This window comes from Cherax quadricarinatus, chromosome 51 (genome assembly GCF_038502225.1).
Source record: "Cherax quadricarinatus isolate ZL_2023a chromosome 51, ASM3850222v1, whole genome shotgun sequence".
Taxonomy (NCBI): domain Eukaryota; kingdom Metazoa; phylum Arthropoda; class Malacostraca; order Decapoda; family Parastacidae; genus Cherax; species Cherax quadricarinatus.
The window spans coordinates 21,299,884-21,325,149 of NC_091342.1; the positions used below are offsets into that span (position 1 = coordinate 21,299,884).

The window sequence follows — 25,266 nt, forward strand, 5'->3', positions numbered from 1 at the left end:
TTTTGTCTACACATTCTGGCCACAGTTTTTTCCAAGCAGAGTTTAAGGTCCTCTTAGTCACTTCCTCCCAAGCCTTACCTATAATGTTTACACAATTGAGGATGCTAAAGTGATCTCTCCAAAACTCTCTTAGAGTCAATTGAGTTTGTGAGGTCACTACAAAGCACCTTTCAAACATAGCTTTTGTGTACAGTTTCTTGAAGTTGGAAATGACCTGCTGGTCCATGGGCTGCAGGAGAGGAGTGGTATTAGGAGGCAAAAACTTGACCTTAATGAAGCTCATGTCCGCAGAAAGTCGCTCTGCCAAGTCTGAAGGATGACCAGGAGCATTGTCTAATACCAGGAGGCACTTAAGGTCAAATTTATTTCCAGGAGGTAATTTTTCACAGTGGGGGCAAATGCATGGTGTAACCAGTCATAGAAAAAGTTCCTAGTGACTCATGCCTTACTGTTTGCCCTCCACAGCACACACAAATTAGCCTTGAGGACATTGTTTTTCCTGAACACTCTGGGAGTTTCAGAGTGATACACCAATAAAGGCTTCACTTTGCAATCACCACTAGCATTGGCACACATCAACAGAGTAAGCCTGTCTTTCATAGGCTTATGTCCTGGGAGTGCCTTTTCCTCCTGAGTAATGTAGGTCCTGCTTGGCATTTTCTTCCAAAACAGTCCTGTTTCGTCACAATTAAACACTTGTTGAGGTTTCAGTCCTTCACTGTCTATGTACTCCTTGAATTCCTGCACATATTTTTCAGCCGCTTTGTGGACCGAACTGGCATCCTCACCATGCCTTATCACACTATGTATGCCATTACGATTCTTAAATCTCTCAAACCAACCTTTGCTGGCCTTAAATTCACTCGCATCACCACTAGTTGCTGGCATTTTTTTTAATTAAATTGTCATGCAACTTCCTAGCCTTTTCACATATGATCGCTTGAGAGATGCAATCTCCTGCTATCTGCTATCTGTTTATCCACACCAATAACAGTCTCTCAACATCTATCACTTGCGATCTCAGTTTCGAAAACATAGTTGCACCTTTGGCAAGAATAGCTTCCTTGATTGCCGTTTTCTTGCCCACAATAGTTGCGATGGTTGATTAGGGTTTTGTGTACAACCTGGCCAGCTCGGAGACACGCACTCCACTTTCATACTTAGCAATGATCTCTTTCTTCATATCCATAGCAATTTTCACCCTTTTTGCTGTAGGGTTGGCACTAGAAGCTTTCTTGGGGACCATGGTGACTTATTTTGCAGGTGCAGTCACTACAAACGCTGTGATAATATGAAATGTTCAGATTGTATGTTTGGATGGGACCGCAGTGGCTGGCTGGCTTGTAAACACTGGCACCCACAGGACAAGTGAGGCGCGCTCAGGCCACAAGTGGACGCGTCTCGAACGGACCGAATAGCGTTGGTTGGGTTTTTTAGCACTAGTCGAGGCAAAATATTTGCGTTAAAATGTATCGCTAGTTGGATTTAACGTTAAACGATGCCAACGTTGGTCGAGGGTCCACTGTGTATGTATGTATGTATGTGTACACACACACACACACACACACACACACACACACACACACACACACACACACACACACACACACACACACACACACACGTACGTACGTACGTATACACCTACCATCTGACTTACGACCTGCTAGACTTACAACCACTTGACTTACGACCGTGTTTTTTTATGCCAAATTTCTGGGAAATAAACAACTATTTGTGTTGTACACAGTGTTTATCCTAAACCTTACAGTATAAAATACAGTACTAACAACATAAAAAGTAAAGTAAAACATGAAATACCAAAATAAAACAATAAAATAAAGTCATTACAAAAATGTTTTGTTGATATTCAGTAGTAAAGTTTGACTTACGACCATTTCGACTTACGACCGGTTTCTCGGAACCGAACTCGGTCGTAAGTCAGATGGTAGGTGTACATATATTTTTTTCAACAAACCGGCCATATCCCACTGAGGCAGAGTGACCCAGAAAGAAAGGAAATCCCCAAAAAGAAAATACTTTCATCATTCAACACTTTCACCTCACACATAATCACTATCTTTGCAGAGGCACCCAGATACAACAGTTTAGAAGTATATATAAAGATACATAACATACTCCTCCAAACTGTCAGTATCCCAAACCCCCCCTTTAAACTGCAGGCATTGTACTTCCCATTTCCAGTACTCAAGTCTGGTTATATAAAAATAACTGGTTTCCCCGAATCTCTTCACTAAATATTACGCTGCTCACACTCCAACAGCTTGTCAGGTCCTAAAAACCATTCATCTCCATTCACTCCTATCTAACATGCTCATGCATGTTTGGTGGAAGTCCAAGCCCCTCGCCCACAAAACCTCCTTTACCCCCTCCGCTTTCCTTCCAATACAGATTTATACGCTCTCCAAGTCATTCTACTTTGATCCATTCTCTCTAAATGACCAAACCACCTAAACAACCCCTCTTCAGCAATCTGATTAATACTTTTAATAACTCCACACCTCCAACTAATCTCCTTACTCCGAATTCTCTGCATCATGTTTACAGTACACATTACCCTTAGACAGGACATCTCCACTGCCTCCAGCCACCTCCTCACTGCAGCATTTACAACCCAAGCTTCTCACCCATATAAGAGTGTTGGTAGCACTATAATTACAGTGGACCCCCAGTTAACGATATTTTTTCACTCCAGAAGTATGTTCAGGTGCCAGTACTGACCGAATTTGTTCCCATAAGGAATATTGTGAAGTAAATTAGTCCATTTTAGACCCCCAAACATACACGTACAAATGCACTTACATAAATACACTTACATAATTGGTCACATTCGGAGGTGATCGTTATGCGGGGGTCCACTGTACATACATTCCCTTCTTTGCCTCCATAGATAACATTTTTTGTCTCCACAGATACCTCAGTGCACCACTCACCTTTTTTCCTTCATCAGTTCTATGGTTAACCTCATCCTTCATAAACCCATCTGCTGACAAGTCAACTCCCAAATATCTGAAAACATTTACTTCTTCCATACTCCTTCTTTCCAATGTGATATCCAATTTTTCTTTATCTAAATCTTTTGATACCCTCATCACCTTACTCTTATCTATGTTCACTTTCAACTTTCAACCTTTACACACCCTCCCAAACTCGTCCACTAACCTTACCAACTTTTCTTTAGAATCTCCCATAAGCACAGTATCATCAGCAAAAAGCAACTGTGTCAATTCCCATTTTGTATTCGATTCCCCATAATTTAATCCCACCCCTCTCCCCAACGTCCTAGCATTTACTTCTTTTACAACCCCATCTATAAATATATTAAACAACCATGGTGACATTACACATCCCTGTCTAAGACCTAACCTGAGCCTCACTATCCTCATAAAAACTCTTTACAGCATTTAGTAACTTACTACCTATTCCATATACACGTACTTACAACATCTGCCACATTGCAACGAAAACTTTCCTACCTTTATCTAAATACTGTTCACATAAATGCTTCATTGTAAACACTTGATCTGCACATCCCCTACCCACTCTAAAGCCTCGTTGCTCATCTGCAATCCTACTCTCTGTCTTACCTCTAATTCTTTCAATAATAACTCGACCATACACTTTTCCTGGTATACTCAGTAAACTTCTTCCTCTATAATTTTTAGTCTCTTTTGTCCCCCTTCCCTTTATATAAAGGAACTATACATGGTCTCTGCCAATCCCTAGGGACTTTCATACATTTATTAAACAAAAGTACCATCCACTCCACTCCACCCAGCTTATAACATTTCTTTCATGATCTCATCAGTTCCAGCTGCTTTACCCCCTTTCATTCTATGTAATGCTTCATGCACCTCCCCCTCACCCACATCCTGCTCTTCTTCACTCCTAAAAGATGTTATACCTCCCTGGTCAGTGCTTAAAATTACTGCCTCCCTTTCTTCATCAACATTTAAAAAGTTCCTCAAAATATTCCCTCCATCTACCCAATACCTCCAGCTCCCCATCTGCTAACTCCACTGCTCTGTTTTTAACTGACAAATCCATTCGTTCTCTAGGCTTTCTTAACTTGTTTATCTCACTCCAAAACTTTTTCTTATTTTCATCAAAATTTCTTGACAGTGCCTCTCCCACTATTTCATCTGCTCTCCTTTTCCACTCTTTCACCACTCTCTTCACCTTTTTTTTACTCTACATATTCTCTGCTTTAGGTAGTAGGTTGGTAGACAGCAACTGCCCAGGGAGGTACTACCATCCTGCCAAGCGAGTGTAAAACGAAAGCCTGTAATTGTTTTTCATGATGGTAGGATTGCTGGTGTCCTTTTTTCTGTTTCATAAACATGCAAGATATCAGGTACGCCTTGCTACTTCTACTTGCATTTAGGTTACACTACACATACATGTACAAGCATATATATACACACACCTCTCTGGGTTTTCTTCTGTTTTCTTTCTAGTTCTTGTTCTTGTTTATTTCCTCTTATCTCCATGGGGGAGTGGAACAGAATTCTTCCTCCGTAAGACATGCGTGTCGTAAGAGGCAACTAAAATGCCGGGAGCAAGGGGCTAGTAACCCCTTCTCCTGTATAAATTACTAAATTTATAAAGAGTAACATTCGTTTATTTTTTGGGGCCACCCTGCGTCGGCGGGATACGGTCGATTTGTTGAAAAAAAAAAAATATATACTCTGCTCTTCTTATAACACTTCTGCTTTGTAAAAACCTCTCATAAGCACCCTTTTTCTCTTTTATGACATTCTTTACTTCTTCATTCCACCAATCACTCCTCTCTCCTCCTTCACCCACTCTCCTATAGCCAAAAACTTCTGTCCTACATTCTAATAATGGATTTTTAAAACTATTCCAACTGTCTTCAACCCCTCCCCACTACTCATACTTGCACTATCCCACCTTTCTGCCAATAGCTGCTTATATTTCACCCTAACTTCCTCCTCCATTAGTTTATACACTTCCACCTTTCTCTTAATTGCTGTTGCCATTTTCCTTGTGTCCCATCTACCTCTTACTCTAACTGTAGCTACAACTAAATAATGATCCGATATATCTGTTGCCCCTCTATAAACATGTACATCCTGAAGCCTACCCATCAATCTTTTATCCACTAATACATAATCTAACAAACTACTTTCATTACATGCTATTTCATACCTTGTATACTTATTTATACTCTTTTTTGTAAAATATGTATTACTTATTACCAAACCTCTTTCTACACATAGCTCAATTAAAGCTCCCCATTTTCATTTTCTTTCTTTTTTTTTTTTGGGTCACCCTGCCTCGGTGGGAGACGACCGACTTGTTGGAAAAAAAAAAAAAAAAAAATTTCATTTACCCCCTGGCACCCCAAATTTACCTGTTACTCCCTCCATAACATTTTTACCCACTTTAGCTTTGAGATCCCCAACCACAAGTTACTGTCTCACTTGGTTCAAAACTCCCCACACACTCTCTCAACATATTCCAAAATCTCTCTCTTTCCTCTACACTTCTCTCTTCTCCAGGTGCATAAACATTTACCCACTTTTCACATCCAACCCTTATTTTACTCCATATAATCCTTGAATTTATACGTTTATACTCCCTCTTTTCATGCCATAACTTATCCTTCATCATTATTGCTATTATTTAATAAATGTATGGAAGAGGGTAAGGTACCTAGGGATTGGCAGAGAGCATGCATAGTTCCTTTGTATAAAGGCAAAGGGAATAAAAGAAAGTGCAAAAATTATAGTGGAAGAAGTCTGTTGAGTATACCTGGTAAAGTGTATTGTAGAGTTATTATTGAGACAGAGAGTAGGATAGCAGATGAACAAGGAGGCTTTAGGAAAGGTAAGGGGTATGTAGACCAAGTGTTTACAGTGAAACATGTAGGTGGACAGTATTTAGATAAGGGTAGAGAGATTTTTGTGTCATTTATGGATTTAGAAAAGGCATATGACAGGATGGATAGGGGGGCAATGTGGCAGATGTTGGAGGTGTATGGTATAGGAGGTAGGTTACTGAAAGCAGGGAAGAGTTTATGCGAGGATAGTGAGGCTCAGGTTAGAGTATGTAGGAGAGAGGGAGATTATTTCCAAGTAAAAGTAGGCCATAGACAAGGATGTGTGATGTCACCATGGTTGTTCAATATATTTATAGATGGGGTTGTAAGAGAAGTGAATGCGAGGGTCTTGGCAAGAGGTGTGGAGTTAAAAGTTAAAGAATCAAACACAAAGGGAGAGTTGTCACAGTTGCTCTTTGCTGATGACACTGTGCGTTTGGGAGATTCCGAAGAGAAGTTGTAGAGGTTGGTGGATGAATTTGGTAGGGTATGTAAAAGAAGAAAATTAAAAGTGAATATATGAAAGAGTAAGGTTATGAGGATAACAAAAAGATTAGGTGGTGAAAGACTGGATATCAGATTGGAGGGAGAGAGTATGGAGGAGGTGAATGTATTCAGATATTTAAGAGTGGACGTGTCAGCAGATGGGTCTATGAAGGATGAGGTGAATCACAGAATTGATGAGGGGATAAGGGTGAGTGGTGCACAGAAGAGTCTGTGGAGACAAAGAACTTTGTCCGTGAAAGCAAAAAGGGGAATATATGAGAGTATAGTTGTACCAACACTCTTGTGTGGGTGTGAAGCATGGGTGATGAATGTTGCAACGAGGAGAAGGCTGGAGGCAGTGGAGATGTCATGTCTGAGGGCAATGTGTGGTGTTAATATAATGCAGAGAATTCATAGTTTGGAAATTAGGAGAAGGTGTAGGATTACCAGAACTATTATCCAGAGGCCTGAGGTGGGGTTGTTGAGGTGGTTCGGACATGTAGAGAGAATGGAACAAAACAGAATGACTTCGAGAGTGTATAAATCTGTAGTGGAGGGAAGGCGGGGTAGGGATCGGGCTAGGAAGGGTTGGAGGGAGGGAGTAAAGGAGGTTTTGTGTGCAAGGGGCTTGGACTTCCAGCAAGCATGCATGAGCGTATATGATAAGAGTGAATGGAGACGAATGGTTTTTAATACTTGACGTGCTGTTGGAGTATGAGCAAAGTAACATTTATGAAGGGATTCAGGGAAACCGGCAGGCCGGACCTGAGTCCTGGAGGTGGGAAGTACAGTGTCTGCACACTGAAGGAGGGGTGTTAATGTTGCAGTTTTATAACTGTAGTGTAAAGCACCCCTCTGGCAAGACAGTGATGGAGTGAATGATAATGAAAGTTTTTCTTTTTTCGGGCCACCCTGCCTTGGTGGGAATCGACCGATGTGTTAATAAAAAAAAAAATTATTGCTACTCCTTTTTTAGCTCTAACTCTATTTGAAACCGCTGACCTAATCCCATTTATTTCTCCCCACTGAAACTCTCCCACCCCCTTCAGCTTTCTTTCACTTAAAGCCAGGACATCCAGCATCTCATTCATAACATCCACAATCATATCTTTCTTATCATTTGCACAACATCCATGCACTTTCAAACTTCCCACCTAATTGAGATGTCAGCACACATCTGGAAAGATAGCAATCAAGTGAATGTTGGTAAATGTGTTTTCTTCTCTGAAATTTATTTATTTATGTTTTATTTTATTTTATTTTTAACAATTGAAAATTTTTGTGCAACTTGAAATGACTGAAAACACAATCCTCCAAATCATTACTTTGTAAATATAATTGTTATGGGATAATGTTAATTATTTTTAATTAATTTTAGAAGTTAGCTCATTCTGTAAATCTGACCCACTCCATACAGAACAAATGCTCAACATTTGCATCATGTATAATAATTTAACCCTTGGAAATGATTTTGAAAATTTTTCAAAGTACCGTAATGGGTTTACAAATTCTAAGCCTAATACATATAGGAAAAGTGTTCTGAACCTGAGTTCATACTGTGAATTTTACCAGGTTTTGTATCCTTAGTGACTTTGGATATAACATAGTTAATGTTCTGGATCATTGACTTGACAAATTAAATTTCCTTTTACAGTATCCTTTGTTTATGGAGTCTTTACTAGCCTACACTGACAGCACTGCACACCCAGAAGAGTATGATAAAATATCTCGAGCTCTAGAGAGAGCGCGAGAAATCTTAGCATTTGTCAACACAGCTGTACAAGAAGCAGAAAACAGTCAGAGACTAAATGAAATACAACGCAAGCTTGACCAGTCATCTTTAACAAAGAACAAGCATGGCCACTCTGATGAATTGAAAGGAGTAAGTATAAAGGTTTGCAGAGTTTCAGTATAATAGTAATCTTTTTATTTCTCTTCAAAATGTGTACCATACTGAGAAAATTATTGATCCAATATCTTCCAACATCATCCTTTACATAGAGTGATTTTAATCTCTTGAAAAATCTCCATTATAACATTTTCTCACTAATTGTTTTTTTTTACTTAGAGCACTTTCTCTTAAATTTCTTTAGGTTTTTTAAATATTTCTTCATAATTTTTCCTTAGTATTTACTAAAATATCTTGGTATATACATTACAGTGTACAGTCTAATCCTTCAAGTTCATAAATACATAGACAGCAAAGGAAAGATCTGTCTTTTTTCAGTTCTTGTTTGAGAGATAGGGAGAGAGAGAGAGAGAGAGAGAGACAGATATAGACAGATATAAATAGATAGAAAGATCTTAGGTAGTAGGTTGATAGATAGCAACCGCCCAGGGAGGTACTAACGTCCTGCCAAGTGAGTGTAAAACGGAAACCTGTAATTGTTTTACATGATGGTAGGATTGCTGGTGTCTTTTTTTTCTGTCTCATAAATATACAAGGTTTCAGGTAGGCCCTGCTACTTCTACTTACACTTAGGACACACTACACATACATGTACAAGCATATACATGTATATACATACCCCTCTGGGTTTTCTTCTGTTTTCTCACTAGTTGTTCTTGTTTATTTCCTCGTATCTCCATGGGGAAACGGAACAGAATTCTTCCTCCATAAGCCATGTGTTGTAAGTGGCGACTAAAATGCTGGGAGCAAGGGGCTAGTAATCCCGTCTCTCTTATATATTACTAAATTTAAAAAAAGAAACTTTCATTTTTCTTTTTGGGCCACCCTGCCTCAGTGGGATATGGCCGATTTGTCGAAAGAAGAAGAAGCTAGAAGGATTTACCTTATAATTTAAGGATCCTTAAAGATACTTGGAGCAGTTTGGTGGGCAATTAACTAGTCTCTTCAGTGTATCACTGCAAGCGTCAGTGACACATTATGACGTGGGGTGAAACTAGACTTGTCATTAAGATATATAAGTTACGAAAATGGAAGTGTATGGAGTCATCTTTGATTGCCATATCCAATATAGTCATCTAGAACACTTGTAATTTTAGTCTATCTGAGATCTTGACCAAATTATCATTACACTATCAAAACACAAAGATCTGGCAACCTCAGTTTGTTCTGCTTATATCTACTCAGCTTTTCTCACTCTATGTATTGGATTGACAAAGCACTCATTGAGCAAAACTCTTTTAACTTACGCACTTGTGAGCGTGTTAGATAGGAGCGAGTGGAGGCAAATAGTTTTTTATGACGATGTGCTGTTGGAGTGTGAGCAATATAACATGAAGGGATTCAGGGAAACCGGTTAGCCGGACTTGAGTCCTGGAGGTAGGAAGTACAGTGCCTGCACTCTGAAGGAGGGGTGGAGATATGTTGCGGTTTTTTATCTGTAGTGTTGGTGTGCCTCTGGCAAGACAGTGATGGAGTGAATGTTAATGAGTGTGTTTCTTCTTTTTTGGGTCACCCTGCCTTGATGGGAAACAGCCAATGTGGTTTTCATAAAACCTTCGATCTTATTATTGAATGTTTATTCTGTTGAAAATGCATTTGATAAATTCACCTCTCAATGAGTTGTATTAGATTTGAGTTTGATATGTTTAAAACCTTTGTTTCCTACCAGATCACTGTTATTTGTGAATTCACTTAAACATTATTATTCCAGAACTTGTGAGCAAGAGCACTCTGTTTAGGAAAATATTTTATGGTAGAGAAGTGACAGTGAGCTTGTGGACATTCATCCCCTTCATTCTTGATTAATAAACAAATTTATCACTCTTAACTTTCTTAAAAAGTATTTTATTATTATCACACTGGCCGATTCCCACCAAGGCAGGGTGGCCCGAAAAAGAAAAACTTTCACCATCATTCACTCCATCACTGTCTTGCCAGAAGGGTGCTTTACACTACAGTTTTTAAACTGCAACATTAACACCCCTCCTTCAGAGTGCAGGCACTGTACTTCCCATCTCCAGGACTCAAGTCCGGCCTGCCGGTTTCCCTGAACCCCTTCATAAATGTTACTTTGCTCACACTCCAACAGCACGTCAAGTATTAAAAACCATTTGTCTCCATTCACTCCTATCAAACACGCTCACGCATGCCTGCTGGAAGTCCAAGCCCCTCGCACACAAAACCTCCTTTACCCCCTCCCTCCAACCTTTCCTAGGCCGACCCCTACCCCGCCTTCCTTCCACTACAGACTGATACACTCTTGAAGTTATTCTGTTTCGCTCCATTCTCTCCACATGTCCGAACCACCTCAACAACCCTTCCTCAGCCCTCTGGACAACAGTTTTGGTAATCCCGCACCTCCTCCTAACTTCCAAACTACGAATTCTCTGCATTATATTCACACCACACATTGCTCTCAGACATGACATCTCCACTGCCTCCAGCCTTCTCCTAGCTGCAACATTCATCACCCATGCTTCACACCCATATAAGAGCGTTGGTAAAACTATACTCTCATACATTCCCCTCTTTGCCTCCAAGGACAAAGTTCTTTGTCTCCAGAGACTCCTAAGTGCACCACTCACCCTTTTCCCCTCATCAATTCTATGATTCACCTCATCTTTCATAGACCCATCCGCTGACACGTCCACTCCCAAATATCTGAATACATTCACCTCCTCCATACTCTCTCCCTCCAATCTGATATCCAATCTTTCATCACCTAATCTTTTTGTTATCCTCATAACCTTACTCTTTCCTGTATTCACTTTCAATTTTCTTCTTTTGCACACCCTACCAAATTCATCCACCAATCTCTGCAACTTCTCTTCAGAATCTCCCAAGAGCACAGTGTCATCAGCAAAGAGCAACTGTGACAACTCCCACTTTGTGTGTGATTCTTTATCTTTTAACTCCACGCCTCTTGCCAAGACCCTCGCATTTACTTCTCTTACAACCCCATCTATAAATATATTAAACAACCACGGTGACATCACACATCCTTGTCTAAGGCCTACTTTTACTGGGAAATAATTTCCCTCTTTCCTACATACTCTAACTTGAGCCTCACTATCCTCGTAAAAACTCTTCACTGCTTTCAGTAACCTACCTCCTACACCATACACCTGCAACATCTGCCACATTGCCCCCCTATCCACCCTGTCATACGCCTTTTCCAAATCCATAAATGCCACAAAGACCTCTTTAGCCTTATCTAAATACTGTTCACTTATATGTTTCACTGTAAACACCTGGTCCACACACCCCCTACCTTTCCTAAAGCCTCCTTGTTCATCTGCTATCCTATTCTCCGTCTTACTCTTAATTCTTTCAATAATAACTCTACCATACACTTTGCCAGGTATACTCAACAGACTTATCCCCCTATAATTTTTGCACTCTCTTTTATCTCCTTTGCCTTTATACAAAGGAACTATGCATGCTCTCTGCCAATCCCTAGGTACCTTACCCTCTTCCATACATTTATTAAATAATTGCACCAACCACTCCAAAACTATATCCCCACCTGCTTTTAACATTTCTATCTTTATCCCATCAATCCCGGCTGCCTTACCCCGTTTCATTTTACCTACTGCCTCACGAACTTCCCCCACACTCACAACTGGCTCTTCCTCACTCCTACAAGATGTTATTCCTCCTTGTCCTATACACGAAATCACAGCTTCCCTATCTTCATCAATATTTAACAATTCCTCAAAATATTCGAACATCGACAAAAATTTAACATTTTCACTACTTTGAGCTCAATTTCAAGCCATTTCCAATATTAAAACCAATCAAAATCATCTCTATTTCTGTAATATATCTTTCATTCTATCAAATGAGACCAAGAAATCGCAAATACAACTATAAAAAATATACAAAAAAAAAACTGCAAAGTCGCTGTTTTAATTGAAAATTATGGTCTAAGTTTTTTTTCTCTCATTTTGCACTGTGTGTTGCAGGATTTGTTTTATGTGGTGCACACATATCACATAGATGTATTCTCTCATATCTAGGCCCAAATTTACTTCTCACAGCTTATCAGAGTGAGCTGAGCTCATGGCGTAGATCTACGGTTTGGACTCTCAACGTAAAGCCGTAGATCTACGGCATGGACCCTGAAAGGGTTAATTCTCTCTCTTTGACCTTTGTCATGACTTAGTCTATATACACATTAATCATTTGGTGGTATTTTACACAACCTTGATTTTTGTATTTATGCCAAGCAATCCCTCAACCCCCAACTTGTACAAATGCTGAGCTTCACAAAAATTTTACACTATTCTCTGGCATTTTCACCATCCTGTAGCTCTTCAAAAGAGAGACCCAAATGTCTGTGAAATGCTTTTCATTCAGATTCATTTTGATCCTTGGATCAAACTTGACTACCTATCATTCCCGAGGTGCTGTATGACCTAACAAGTTTAAAGCTTCCTTTTGAATACAGTAAAGAGGAATTGATAAATGTTGATGAAGATAGGGAAGCTGTGATTTTGTGTATAGGGCAAGGAGGAATAACATCTTGTAGGAGTGAGGAAGAGCCAGTTGTGAGTGTGGAGGAAGTTCGTGAGGCAGTAGGTAAAATGAAAGGAGGTAAGGCAGCTGGGATTGATGGGATAAAGATAGAAATGTTAAAAGCAGGTGGGGATATAGTTTTGGAGTGGTTGGTGCTATTATTTAATAAATGTATGGAAGAGGGTAAGGTACCTAGGGATTGGCAGAGCATGCATAGTTCCTTTGTATAAAGGCAAAGGGGACAAAAGAGAGTGCAAAAATTATAGGGGGATAAGTTTAGAAAAGGCATATGATAGAGTGGATAGAGGAGCAATGTGGCAGATGTTGCAAGTATATGGAATAGGTGGTAAGTTACTAAAGAGCTTTTATGAGGATAGTGAGGCTCAGGTTAGGGTATGTAGAAGAGAGGGAGAATACTTCCCGGTAAAAGTAGGTCTTAGACAGGGATGTGTAATGTCACCATGGTTGTTTAATATATTTATAGATGGGGTTGTAAAAGAAGTAAATGCTAGGGTGTTCGGGAGAGGGGTGGGATTAAATTATGGGGAATCAAATTCAAAATGGGAATTGACACAGTTACTTTTTGCTGATGATACTGTGCTTATGGGAGAGTCTAAAGAAAAATTGCAAAGGTTAGTGGATGAGTTTGAGAATGTGTGTAAAGGTAGAAAGTTGAAAGTGAACATAGAAAAGAGTAAGGTGATGAGGGTATCAAATGATTTAGATAAAGAAAAATTGGATATCAAATTGGGGAGGAGGAGTATGGAAGAAGTGAATGTTTTCAGATACTTGGGAGTTGACGTGTCGGCGGATGGATTTATGAAGGATGAGGTTAATCATAGAATTGATGAGGGAAAAAAGGTGAGTGGTGCGTTGAGGTATATGTGGAGTCAAAAAACGTTATCTGTGGAGGCAAAGAAGGGAATGTATGAAAGTATAGTAGTACCAACACTCTTATATGGATGTGAAGCTTGGGTGGTAAATGCAGCAGCGAGGAGACGGTTGGAGGCAGTGGAGATGTCCTGTCTAAGGGCAATGTGTGGTGTAAATATTATGCAGAAAATTCGGAGTGTGGAAATTAGGAGAAGGTGTGGAGTTAATAAAAGCATTAGTCAGAGGGCAGAAGAGGGGTTGAGGTGGTTTGGTCATTTAGAGAGAATGGATCAAAGTAGAATGACATGGAAAGCATATAAATCTATAGGGGAAGGAAGGAGGGGTAGGGGTCGTCCTCGAAAGGGTTGGAAAGAGGGGGTAAAGGAGGTTTTGTGGGGAAGGGGCTTGGACTTCCAGCAAGCGTGCATGAGCGTGTTAGATAGGAGTGAATGGAGACGAATGATACTTGGGACCTGACGATCTGTTGGAGTGTGAGCAGGGTAATATTTAGTGAAGTGATTCAGGGAAACCGGTTATTTTCATATAGTCGGACTTGAGTCCTGGAAATGGGAAGTACAATGCCTGCACTTTAAAGGAGGGGTTTGGGATATTGGCAGTTTGGAGGGATATGTTGTGTATCTTTATACGTATATACTTCTAAACTGTTGTATTCTGAGCACCTCTGCAAAAGCAGTGATAATGTGTGAGTGTGGTGAAAGTGTTGAATGATGATGAAAGTATTTTCTTTTTGGGGATTTTCTTTCTTTTTTGGGTCACCCTTCCTCGGTGGGAGACGGCCGACTTGTTGAAAAAAAAAAAGAAAAAGTTTGTTGAGTATACCTGGTAAAGTGTATGGTAGAGTTATTATTGAAAGAATTAAGAGTAAGACGAAGAATAGGATAGCAGATGAACAAGGAGGCTTTAGGAAAGGTAGGGGGTGTGTGGACCAGGTGTTTACAGTGAAACATATAAGTGAACAGTATTTAGATAAGGCTAAAGAGGTTTTTGTGGCATTTATGGATTTGGAAAAGGCATATGACAGGGTGGATAGGGGGGCAATGTGGCAGATGTTGCAGGTGTATGGTATAGGAGGTAGGTTACTGAAAGCAGTGAAGAGTTTTTACGAGGATAGTGAGGCTCAAGTTAGAGTATGTAGGAAAGAGGGAGATTATTTCCCAGTAAAAGTAGGCCTTAGACAAGGATGTGTGATGTCACCATGGTTGGTTAATGTATTTATAGATGGGGTTGTAAGAGAAGTAAATGCGAGGGTCTTGGCAAAAGGCGCGGAGTTAAAAGATAAAGAATCACACATAAAGTGGGAGTTGTCACAGTTGCTCTTTCCTGATGACACTGTGCTCTTGGGAGATTCTGAAGAGAAGTTGCAGAGGTTGGTGGATGAATTTGGTAGGGTATGTAAAAGAAGAAAATTAAAAGTGAATACAGGAAAGAGTAAGGTTATGAGGATAACAAAAAGATTAGGTGATGAGAGATTGGATATCAAACTGGAGGGAGAGAGTATGGAGGAGGTGAATGTATTTAGATATTTGGGAGTGGACGTGTCAGCGGATGGGTCTATGAAAGATGAGGTGAATCATAGAATTGATGAGGGGAAAAGGGTGAGCGGTGCACTTAGGAGTCTGTGGAGACAAAGAACTTTGTCCTTGGAGGCAAAGAGGGGAATGTATGAGAGTGTAGTTTTACCAACGCTCTTATATGGGTGTGAAGCATGGGTGACGAATGTCGCAGCGAGGAGAAGGCTGGAGGCGGTGGAGATGACATGTCTGAGGGCAATGTGTGGTGTGAATATAATGCAGAGAATTCGTAGTTTGGAAGTTAGGAGGAGGTGCGGGATTACCAAAACTGTTGTCCAGAGGGCTGAGGAAGGGTTGTTGAGGTGGTTCGGACATGTGGAGAGAATGGAGCGAAACAGAATAACTTCAAGAGTGTATCAGTCTGTAGTGGAAGGAAGGCGGGGTAGGGGTCGGCCTAGGAAAGGTTGGAGGGAGGGGGTAAAGGAGGTTTTGTGTGCGAGGGGCTTGGACTTCCAGCAGGCATGCGTGAGCGTGTTTGATAGGAGTGAATGGAGACAAATGGTTTTTAATACTTGACGTGCTGTTGGAGTGTGAGCAAAGTAACATTTATGAAGGGGTTCAGGGAAACCGGCAGGCCGGACTTGAGTCCTGGAGATGGGAAGTACAGTGCCTGCACTCTGAAGGAGGGGTGTTAATGTTGCAGTTTAAAAACTGTAGTGTAAAGCACCCTTCTGGCAAGACAGTGATGGAGTGAATGATGGTGAAAGTTTTTCTTTTTCGGGCCACCCTGCCTTGGTGGGAATTGGCCAGTGTGTTAATAAAAAATAATAATAATGATTCAAATCCATTACATGCTCAACACCCATAATTCCTTCCTGTTAACTCTCTCATATGCTTTCTGCAGATACTTAAAGGTCATATCTAACTTGAAGTGTTATACCTGTGAATACTTTTGAAGGGTTGCAAGAGTTTTCCTAGTCTGCAGCCAAGCCCTGGAGGTAGTTTTATCCAGTGTTTGCCTGGTCAACTAGGCTGTTGCTGCTGGTGGCCCACTGGCTCACGTACCCATCACAGCCTGGTTGATCTGGCACTTGGCTGAGCTCCTTCTTTAGTGTCCTCTTGAAGACTTCTTCACTTGTTCTGGCAGTGTTCCATTATTTTCTGGAAGTTGCCAGTTTTTCATTTATATTTTGTGCTTATTCAGTCGATACATAGGAGGCAGATGCTTCTGTAGTTCTTGAATTTATAACGTTCACTCATGTACAGTGGCATTGTCATGGCTCTCCACTTATCTTCTAGCACACTGCTACATTGCAAGATTTCCACAGCTGTTCCATTTTTCATTCTACACTTCATTAGTTCCTTTGTGCATATATCCTATCTACATGTACTTTTTACATTTGTAGTGGCTGCACTTATACTTTAAGCTCGTTAGTGGATGCATCTTAGTAAACATTCTGAATCTTGGTTTAATTTCGTACTTCCAAGATAAGTCTGATTTTTCATTGGCATTTTGTATTAAATTCTACCTACTTTAGATGACTAAACAACAAAAGAGTATATGATCACAACATACAAAATATTCTAGGTTATAGATGGGGTGGACAATGATAAACTCTTTACCAGGGCTGGAATAAGAACATAAGGTCATGGTTGGAAATTACACACCCATATGGGACTCAGGGATACCAGAAATATTTCTTCAGTGTCAAGAGTTGTCAAGAAGTGGAATGAATGAATAATGACTATGGCTGTGTTATCCACTGGAGGGGCCTGTGCCCTTGTTCTAGGGATTTGAAGCCCAGGTCCATGCCGTTGTTCTATGGCTTGAGCTCAGGTTATTCAGATAAGCTGTAAGCGGTAAATTTGGGCCTAGATATGAGAGAATGGATCAAATGTATGAGTGGGTGTGGGTGGGTGTGAGTTGGACATGACTAGCTTGGGTCATTGGATTAGGCAGGTAGGTGACTTGGACCTGCCTCACATGGGCTAGTAGGCATACTGCAATGTTCCATCTTGCTTATGTGGCAAGTGTGCACCATAATAAAAGAATCCTGCAGCACACAGTGAATGATGAGAGAAACTGCAGCCGTGTTTTTGGTTTAAGACTAAAAACAGCTTGAAATTGAGCTCAAAGTAGGTGAAAAGTTCAATTTTTGCCGATGTTCAAGAATAAACAAATCACATCATGCATGTAATACGCATCAACTGGTGGGTCTAATATGCGTACACATCAGCTGATGGGTCTAATATGTGTTCTTTGCCGAGGGATTCACAAATCCCTCGGTAAAGATGATGATAAGTTAACTCGCTCACCCATTATTAAATATGGGCCATCAGTGCTCTTCATGGCAGTAGATATTATTTATTCACTGATATTATTTATTCAGTTATTACAATATTGCATAACAGTAAATCTATTTTTTTGTGTGAATAAATCAAAATGGAATTCATGTGTAAAACCTGGGAACATAACTAATGAACAGAGGAAATGTTATTTTAGTGCCAGGAATGCCTGTATTGCTTATTCTGGACCCTATTGTAAAATGGGAATATTTTGAAATTTGTGTGAAATTGGACAAATTACCTATTTCTGATCACTTATTGGGTAGCCGAGATAGTTGATTGGGTGGTTTCTTGTGCTGAGTCACTAAAATGGAAGGCATACTAGCGAAATAGCCAAGAATTTGGTTGACTGGAACAATGTAATTGGCCTAAAATAGGACTCAAAAGTGGGCAAAATTGCCGATGCATAAATATCACTGATGTAGCAAAATTTGGAATAACATAATTTCATCAGTTTTCCATGAAATTTCGTACTTTTTGTTTTATTACCTTCAGAAAAAGATTCTCTACCATTTCATAAGAAAAAATAACAAAAAATTTGTTTGAAAATTCTTGGACCCTGTAGACAAGTGTCAGATCAGGGGTCTGGAACCTCGAAGGGATAAAAAAAAAAAAGTGATATTCCAAAGTTATTTTAAATCAGCCTGTTGAAAGTTTAGAGGCAGGACCAGTAGCTAGAACTTACTTCTACTTAATTCTGAACATTAATTTTCTTCCCTCATTTATTGTTAGTTTCTCTTCATGTTCTTGGTCTTAGAAATTAAATCTCTATAGTATAACTTTCATATGAATGTGATTGAAAAAGTGTATCCATAATTACTCAGTGTGTGTAAAGGCCCTCATAGTATGCACTGTTCAGTTTTGGATGTGCATTTTCAGTCACATTTACAAAAGTTGTAATAATCATATTAATCTTAATTTTTTTTCTTCCAACAGAATCTAGATCTGACCAAACATAGACTAATATATGAGGGTCCATTAACATGGAGAATTGCAAAGGGTCAGAAAAATATTGATCTCTTGGTTCTGCTTCTGGATGAATTTATTGTCCTTTTACAAAAAGCAGATGATAAATATGTCCTCAAAAATCACTCCATTATCAAATCCCTCGGTAAAGATGATAACAAGTTAACTCACTCACCCATTATTAAATATGGGCCATCAATGCTCTTCAGGGCAGTAGCCACAGGTTAGTCAAAAAGCTATAGTAATGCATAGTGTATTATACTTTGTAATGTATAGTGTATTATATTTTGTAATGTATAGTGTATTATATTTTGTAATGTATAGTGTATTATATTTTGTAATGTATAGTGTATTATATTTTGTAATGTATAGTGTATTATATTTTCTCCAGACCATTACAACATGTTATTGCTGTAATTTTGCTGAGAATAAGAAATAGTTTTGGAGAGTGATTAAAAAGTCAAGAAAACCTATGAAGTAAATTGAATTACCAGTTAAAAATAAAAGAGGAAAGATGTTAGATGGGGAGGGGAAGGTACTGGAAAGATAGAGAGAGTGTATCTTGTGGAGTTGTTAACTGCTGATGAAAAGTAAGTGGTGATATCATGCCTTGAGCAGGGAGGAATAATATCTGGTAAGACTAAGGAAGAGCCATAATAATAATAATAATAATAATAATAATATTTTATTTCAACATGATACATGTTTGTACAAAGGAATGTAATAGTTGGGTTTACTTGCCAAAAGCCCCTTTATATGCAGAGCATTTTGGGCACACTTAAAACAAACTTAAGATTAATAAGGCAATAACAGTACATATGGTCATTAGGTGAATAAGTGAATGTAGGGAAAGTGCATAAGGCAGTGGGTAGAATGAAAGTGGGTAAGTGCCTGGGACAGATGGAACTAAACTGAGGATATTAAAAGCAGGGGGTGATGTAGTTTTGTGTGGTTGGTGCATAATTGGATGCATAGTTTCTTCATATAAGGGAAAAGGGTGACAAGAGATAGTGTAAGAGTTATGGGAATTTTTTTTTTTAACAAGTCAGCTGTCTCCCACCGAGGCAGGGTGACCCAAAAAGAAAGAAAAATCCCCAAAAAGAAAATACTTTCATCATCATTCAACACTTTTACCTCACTCATACAATAATCACTGTCTTTGCAGAGGTGCTCAGATACGACAGTTTAGAATTACATACCTCCAAACTGTCAATATCCCAGAACCCTCCTTTAAAGTGCAGGCATTGTACTTCCCATTGGCTAGGTGTGAGTTCCAAACTGGTGCTGCATACTCCAATATAGTCCTATCAAGTCCCAAAAACTATTCGTCTCCATTTACTCCTATCTAACATGCTCACACACACTTGATTGAAGTCTAAGCACTTCGGCCACAAACCCTCCTTTACCCCCTCCCTCCAACCTTTTCGAGGATGACCCCTACCCCTCCTTCCTTCTCTTACAGATTTATACACTCTCCAAGTCATTCTACTTTGATCCATTTTCTCTAAATTACCAAACCACCTCAACAGCCCCTGTTCAGCCTTCAGATTAATACTTTTAGTGACTGCACACTTTCTCCTAATTTCCACACTCCGAATTCTCTGCATAATATTTACACCACTGTTATGTTGTTGTCCCTTATTACTTTGATAGTAAGGTTCTCACTACATGTTCTAGTGTGTGGTAGCTTTTACATAAAGGCCTTATATGTCTAGGGTAATACTTACATACATGATTGATCATCCTCACTCTCCGAAATCCTTTCACCAGCCCTCTTCACAGGTTATTTAAACTACCTCTATAAAAAAATATAACTATTCTAAATAGATATGTACAGAATATACAATTACAGCACTCACATATTCAAAACATAAGCCTGCACCCCCCTTAGCTGCTCTCCTAGGACAGCCCACTTGGTGCATCTCAACAATTTGCCCTTCTCTCTTCTTGACTAATCTCTGGACTAACCAGTGTTTTGACACACTTTAGTCACCCTGGGTACGGTGGCCACAACTTAAGTTATTAAACTCACCCCTGGGGCACACGTAATCCCCCAAAAAATAGAAAGAAGAGCCCAGAGTTCCTACCAATTTGAAGTTTGAAGTCAACAAAAAAGTGAGAGAGAGGTAGGGGCCTACCTAAGCTCCTCCCACACCCACCAAACAACAGAAGACTGTTGCCAAGCACAATTCTCTAGCCACCACAGTTCTACCACACCTTATTTTACTGTTACAAAAAGAAATACAACTTTATAAACTACTTATTTAAATTGTGTGTGTGTGTGTGTGTGTGTGTGTGTGTGTGTCTATAGTATAACCTATTATACTGAGAAAAACAGGCTTGACTCAGCTGCCTTACAGCCATAAGAGTGATCTGCCCTTATGACATTTAGAGCTGAGTCCCCATCAATTCAATATAATTAGGTATTCCAGAGTAACTGTTACAGATACATAAATACATGTTGGGTCCTATAGCCCCATAACAACCACACATTGCCCTTAGATAGGACATCTCCACTGCCTCCAGCTGCCTCCTCGCTGCAGCATTTACAACGCAAGCTTCACACCCGTATAAGAGTGTTGGTACCACTATACTTTCATACATTCCCTTCTTTGCCTCCATAGATAGCGTTTTTTTGCCTCCACAGATAACTCAAAGCACCACTCACCTTTTTTCCCTTCATCAATTCTATGGTTAACCTCATCCTTCATAAACCCATCCGCTGACAGGTCAACTCCCAAATATCTGAAAACATTCACCTCTTCCATAATCCCTCTCTCCAATGTGATATCCAGTTTTTCTTTATCTAAATCATTTGATACCCTCATCACCTTACTCTTATCTATGTTCACTTTCAACTTTCTACCTTTACACACCCTCCCAAAGTCATCCACTACCCTTTGCAACTTTTCTTTAGAACCTCCCATAAGCACAGTATCATCAGCAAAAAGTAACTTACTACCTATTCCATACACTTGCAACATCTGCCACATTGCTCTCCTATCCACTCTGTCATATGCCTTTTCTAAATCCATAAATGCAATGAAAGCTTCCCTACCTTTATCTAAATACTGTTCACATGTACATGCTTCAATGTAAACATTTGATCTACACATCCTCTACCCACTCTAAAGCCTCCTTGCTCATCTGCAATCCTACTCTGTCTTACCTCTAATTCTTTCAATAATAACCCTACTGTACACTTTACCTGGTATACTCAGTAAATTTTTTCCCCTATAATTTTTACAATTCTCCATGGGGAAGTGGAACAGAATTCTTCCTCAGTAAGCCATGCGTGTTGTAAGAGGCAACTAAAATGCCGGGGGCAAGGGGCTAGTAACCCCTTCTCTTGTATAAACTACTAAATTTAAAAAGAGAAACTTTCATTTTTCTTTTTGGGCCACCCTGCCTTGATGGGATACGGCCGGTTTGTTGAAAAAAAAAAAAAAATTACAATCACTTTTGTCCCCCTTCCCTTTACATAAAGGAACTATACATGCTCTCTGCCAATCCCTAGGGACTACCCCTTCTTTCATACATTCATTAAACAAAAGTATCAACCACTCCAACACAATATCCACCCCTGCTTTTAACATTTCCGTTATGATCCCGTCAGTTCCTGCTGCTTTACCCCCTTTCATTCTACGTAATGCCTCCCACACCTCCCACACACTCACATCCTGTTCTTCTTCACTCCTAAAAGATGTTATACCTCCCTGACCAGTGCATGAAATTACTGCCTCCCTTTCTTCATCGACATTTAAAAGTTCCTCAAAATATTCCCGTCAGCTCCCCATCTACTAACTCCCCTGCTCTGTTTTTAAGTGACAAATCCATTTGTTTCCTTGGCTTTCTTAACTTGTTTATCTCATTCCAAATTTTTTTCTTATTTTCAGCAAAATTTCTTGCCAGTGCCTCTCCCACTCTTTCATCTGCTCTTCTTTTGCACTCTCTCGCCACTCTCTTCACCTTTCATTTACTCTCCATATACTCTGCTCTTCTTACAACATTTCTACTTTGTGAAAACCTATCATAAGCTCCCTTTTTCTCTTTTTATCACACCCTTTACTTCATGATTCCACCAATCACTCCTCTTTCCTCCTGCATCCACCCTCCTATAGCCAAGAACTTCTGCCCCACATTCTAATACTGTACTGCATTTTTAAAACTATTCCAACTATATTCAACCCCTCCCCACTACTCATACTTGCACTAGCCCACCTTTCTGCCAATAGTTGATTATATCTTACCCGAACTTCTTCCTCCCTTAGTTTATACACTTTCACCTCTCTCTTACTTGCTGTTGCCATTTTCCTTTTGTCCCATCTACCTTTTACTCTAACTGTAGCTACAACTAAATAATGACCCTATATATCTATTGCCCCTCAATAAACATGTACATCCTGAAGCCTACCCATCAATCTTTTATCCACCAATACATAATCTAACAAACTACTTTCATTACGTGCTATATCATACCTTGTATACTTATTTATCCTCTTTTTCATAAAATATGTATTACTTATTACCAAACCTCTTTCTACACATAGCTCAATTAAAGGCTCCCCATTTTCATTTACCCCTAGCACCCCAAATTTACCTCCTACTCCCTCCACAACATTTTTACCCACTTTCGCTTTGAGATCCCCAACCACAAGTTACTCTCTCACTTGGTTCAAAACTCCCCATGCACTCAACATTTCCCAAAATCTCTCTCTCTCCTCCACACTTCTCCCTTCTATAGGTGCATAAACACTTATTATAACCCACTTTTCACAGCCAACCCTTATTTTACACCACATAATCCTTGAATTTATACATTTATATTCCCTTTTTTCCTGCCATAACTTATCCTTTAACATTATTATTACTACTTCTTCAGCTCTAACTTTATTTGAAACCCCTGACCTAATCCCCTTTATTTCTCCCAACTCAGCTTTGTTTCACTTAAAGCCAGGACATCCAGCTTCTTCGCATTCATAACATACACAATCATCTCTTATCGTTCGCACAACATCCATGCACATTCAAACATCCCACTTTGATGGTTTTCTTCTTTTTCTTTTTAATAATAATAATAATAACAATAATAATATCTTTATTTACTACAAGTACATGTACAAGGTATACAGGCCTAGCTGACATACTACTATATAGAAAGCCTCTTGTTATGCTGAGCATTTCGGGCAAATTAGGTTAGATTTGTCCCATTATGTGAGCCACACCAGTCGACTAACACCCAGGTAACCATTTTACACTGATGGGTGAACAGAGACAGGGACAGCAGGTGTCTTATGGAAACACGTTCCTAATGTTTTCCAGCCATACCGGCGGAGATTCGAACCCCGGACCTTAGTGTGTGAACTGAGTACGATAGCGATTGAGCTATACAGGAAAAGGGGTTACTAGCCTATTGTTTCCAGCATTTTAGTTGGTTTTTACAACACGCATGGCTTACGGAGGAAAGATTGTTATTCCACTTCCCCATGGATATGAAATGAAAAGCACTAAGAAAAAGAACTTTCTTCTTCTTTCAACAAACCGGCCGTATCCCACCAAGGCAGGGTGGCCCAAAAAGATAAACAAAAGTTTCTCTCTTTAAATTTAGTAATAGGAAAAGAACTATTAAGATAAAATCAAAGAAAACTCAAATGAGTGTGTATACATAAACATGTACATGTATGTGTAGTGTGACCTAAGTGTAAGTAGAAGTAGCTGGTTCCTGTCTACCAAGCTACTACCTAAATAAGCCTATTGAATATACAGTATGCAGTGAATGTCAGAATCATATTTCAAAGGATTAAGGAATGGGGAGGATTCAAGAAGATAATGAAAATGTATACAACAAGTATAATACAAGGTGCTGTCAGAAAGTTCCTGGACTGCTGCAAAAAATTATATAGGCTTACCTAATTACCTAGTTGAAGTTGTCTGCCATGAAGTATTGTCCTTGGGAGACTATACACTGATTGCAGCACCTCTGCCACTTTTGGAAACATTTCTGGAACTCCACTTTCCCAGTGGCATCTAGCATGGCCTGGGATTCTAGAATCTCCTCCTTGTCATTAAAATACCACATTGAGGGAAGAGAAAGAAGTCATAGAGGGACTAAATCTGGGGAATGTCGAGAGTTGAGGATAGCTGCCATTTTGTTTTTAGCCAGAAAATAATCTTTCTGGTCATGTTGAAATTTTCAGTCAAAATGCTTCGACAATACCTAATAGAAATTCCCACAGTACCCATAAGAAATTACATTGTCCTCAATATTTTGACGACAACCTTCGTGAATAGCCTTCCATGCTTTTTTAATGTTGGCATACATTTTTGATGATGAGCAACCAGATCATTCATCTTCTTCAGCTGAAACTTGTCCTGCTTTGAATCAAGAAAACCATTCAAAACTCTGTGTCAGGTCCATTGCTTCATCACCAAATGCTTGCTGAAGCATTCTGTGAATTTCATTGGCCGTTTTACTGAGCCTGAACAGAATTTCATACATATTTGCTGTTCAAGATTCCATTCTGTTACACAAAAAATAACATCACTGACAACACAAAGATTCCCACCTAACCTCAGTGGAATGACTCACCACGCCGAAACTCGCCACGCTACTTCACAAAGGAGTATATTGTGCAGCTTGGTCTACTGTGTAGACCATGCTGCACAGGAAATGTAAAATAGACCTAGTGAAAAGTAGGGGAGCCACAGGCACAATAAGATATGTAAGCTGGTGGGCCAACAACAACAATAGTGTGGTTGACCAAGCAGCCAAC

At 39.6% G+C, this 25,266-nt stretch overlaps 1 protein-coding gene across 4 annotated transcripts in view; it reads left to right on the forward strand.

Moving 5' to 3' along the window:
* Positions 1-25,266, forward strand: part of LOC128694634 (rho guanine nucleotide exchange factor 11) — a 542,499-nt gene that overhangs the window by 218,504 nt on the left and 298,729 nt on the right. For all 4 annotated transcript variants that reach the window (XM_070095945.1, XM_070095944.1, XM_070095946.1 and 1 more), the window contains 2 exons: positions 8,004-8,231; positions 18,464-18,716. In XM_070095945.1, coding sequence (XP_069952046.1) covers positions 8,004-8,231; positions 18,464-18,716 — 481 coding nt within the window. The remainder of the gene's footprint in view (positions 1-8,003; positions 8,232-18,463; positions 18,717-25,266) is intronic.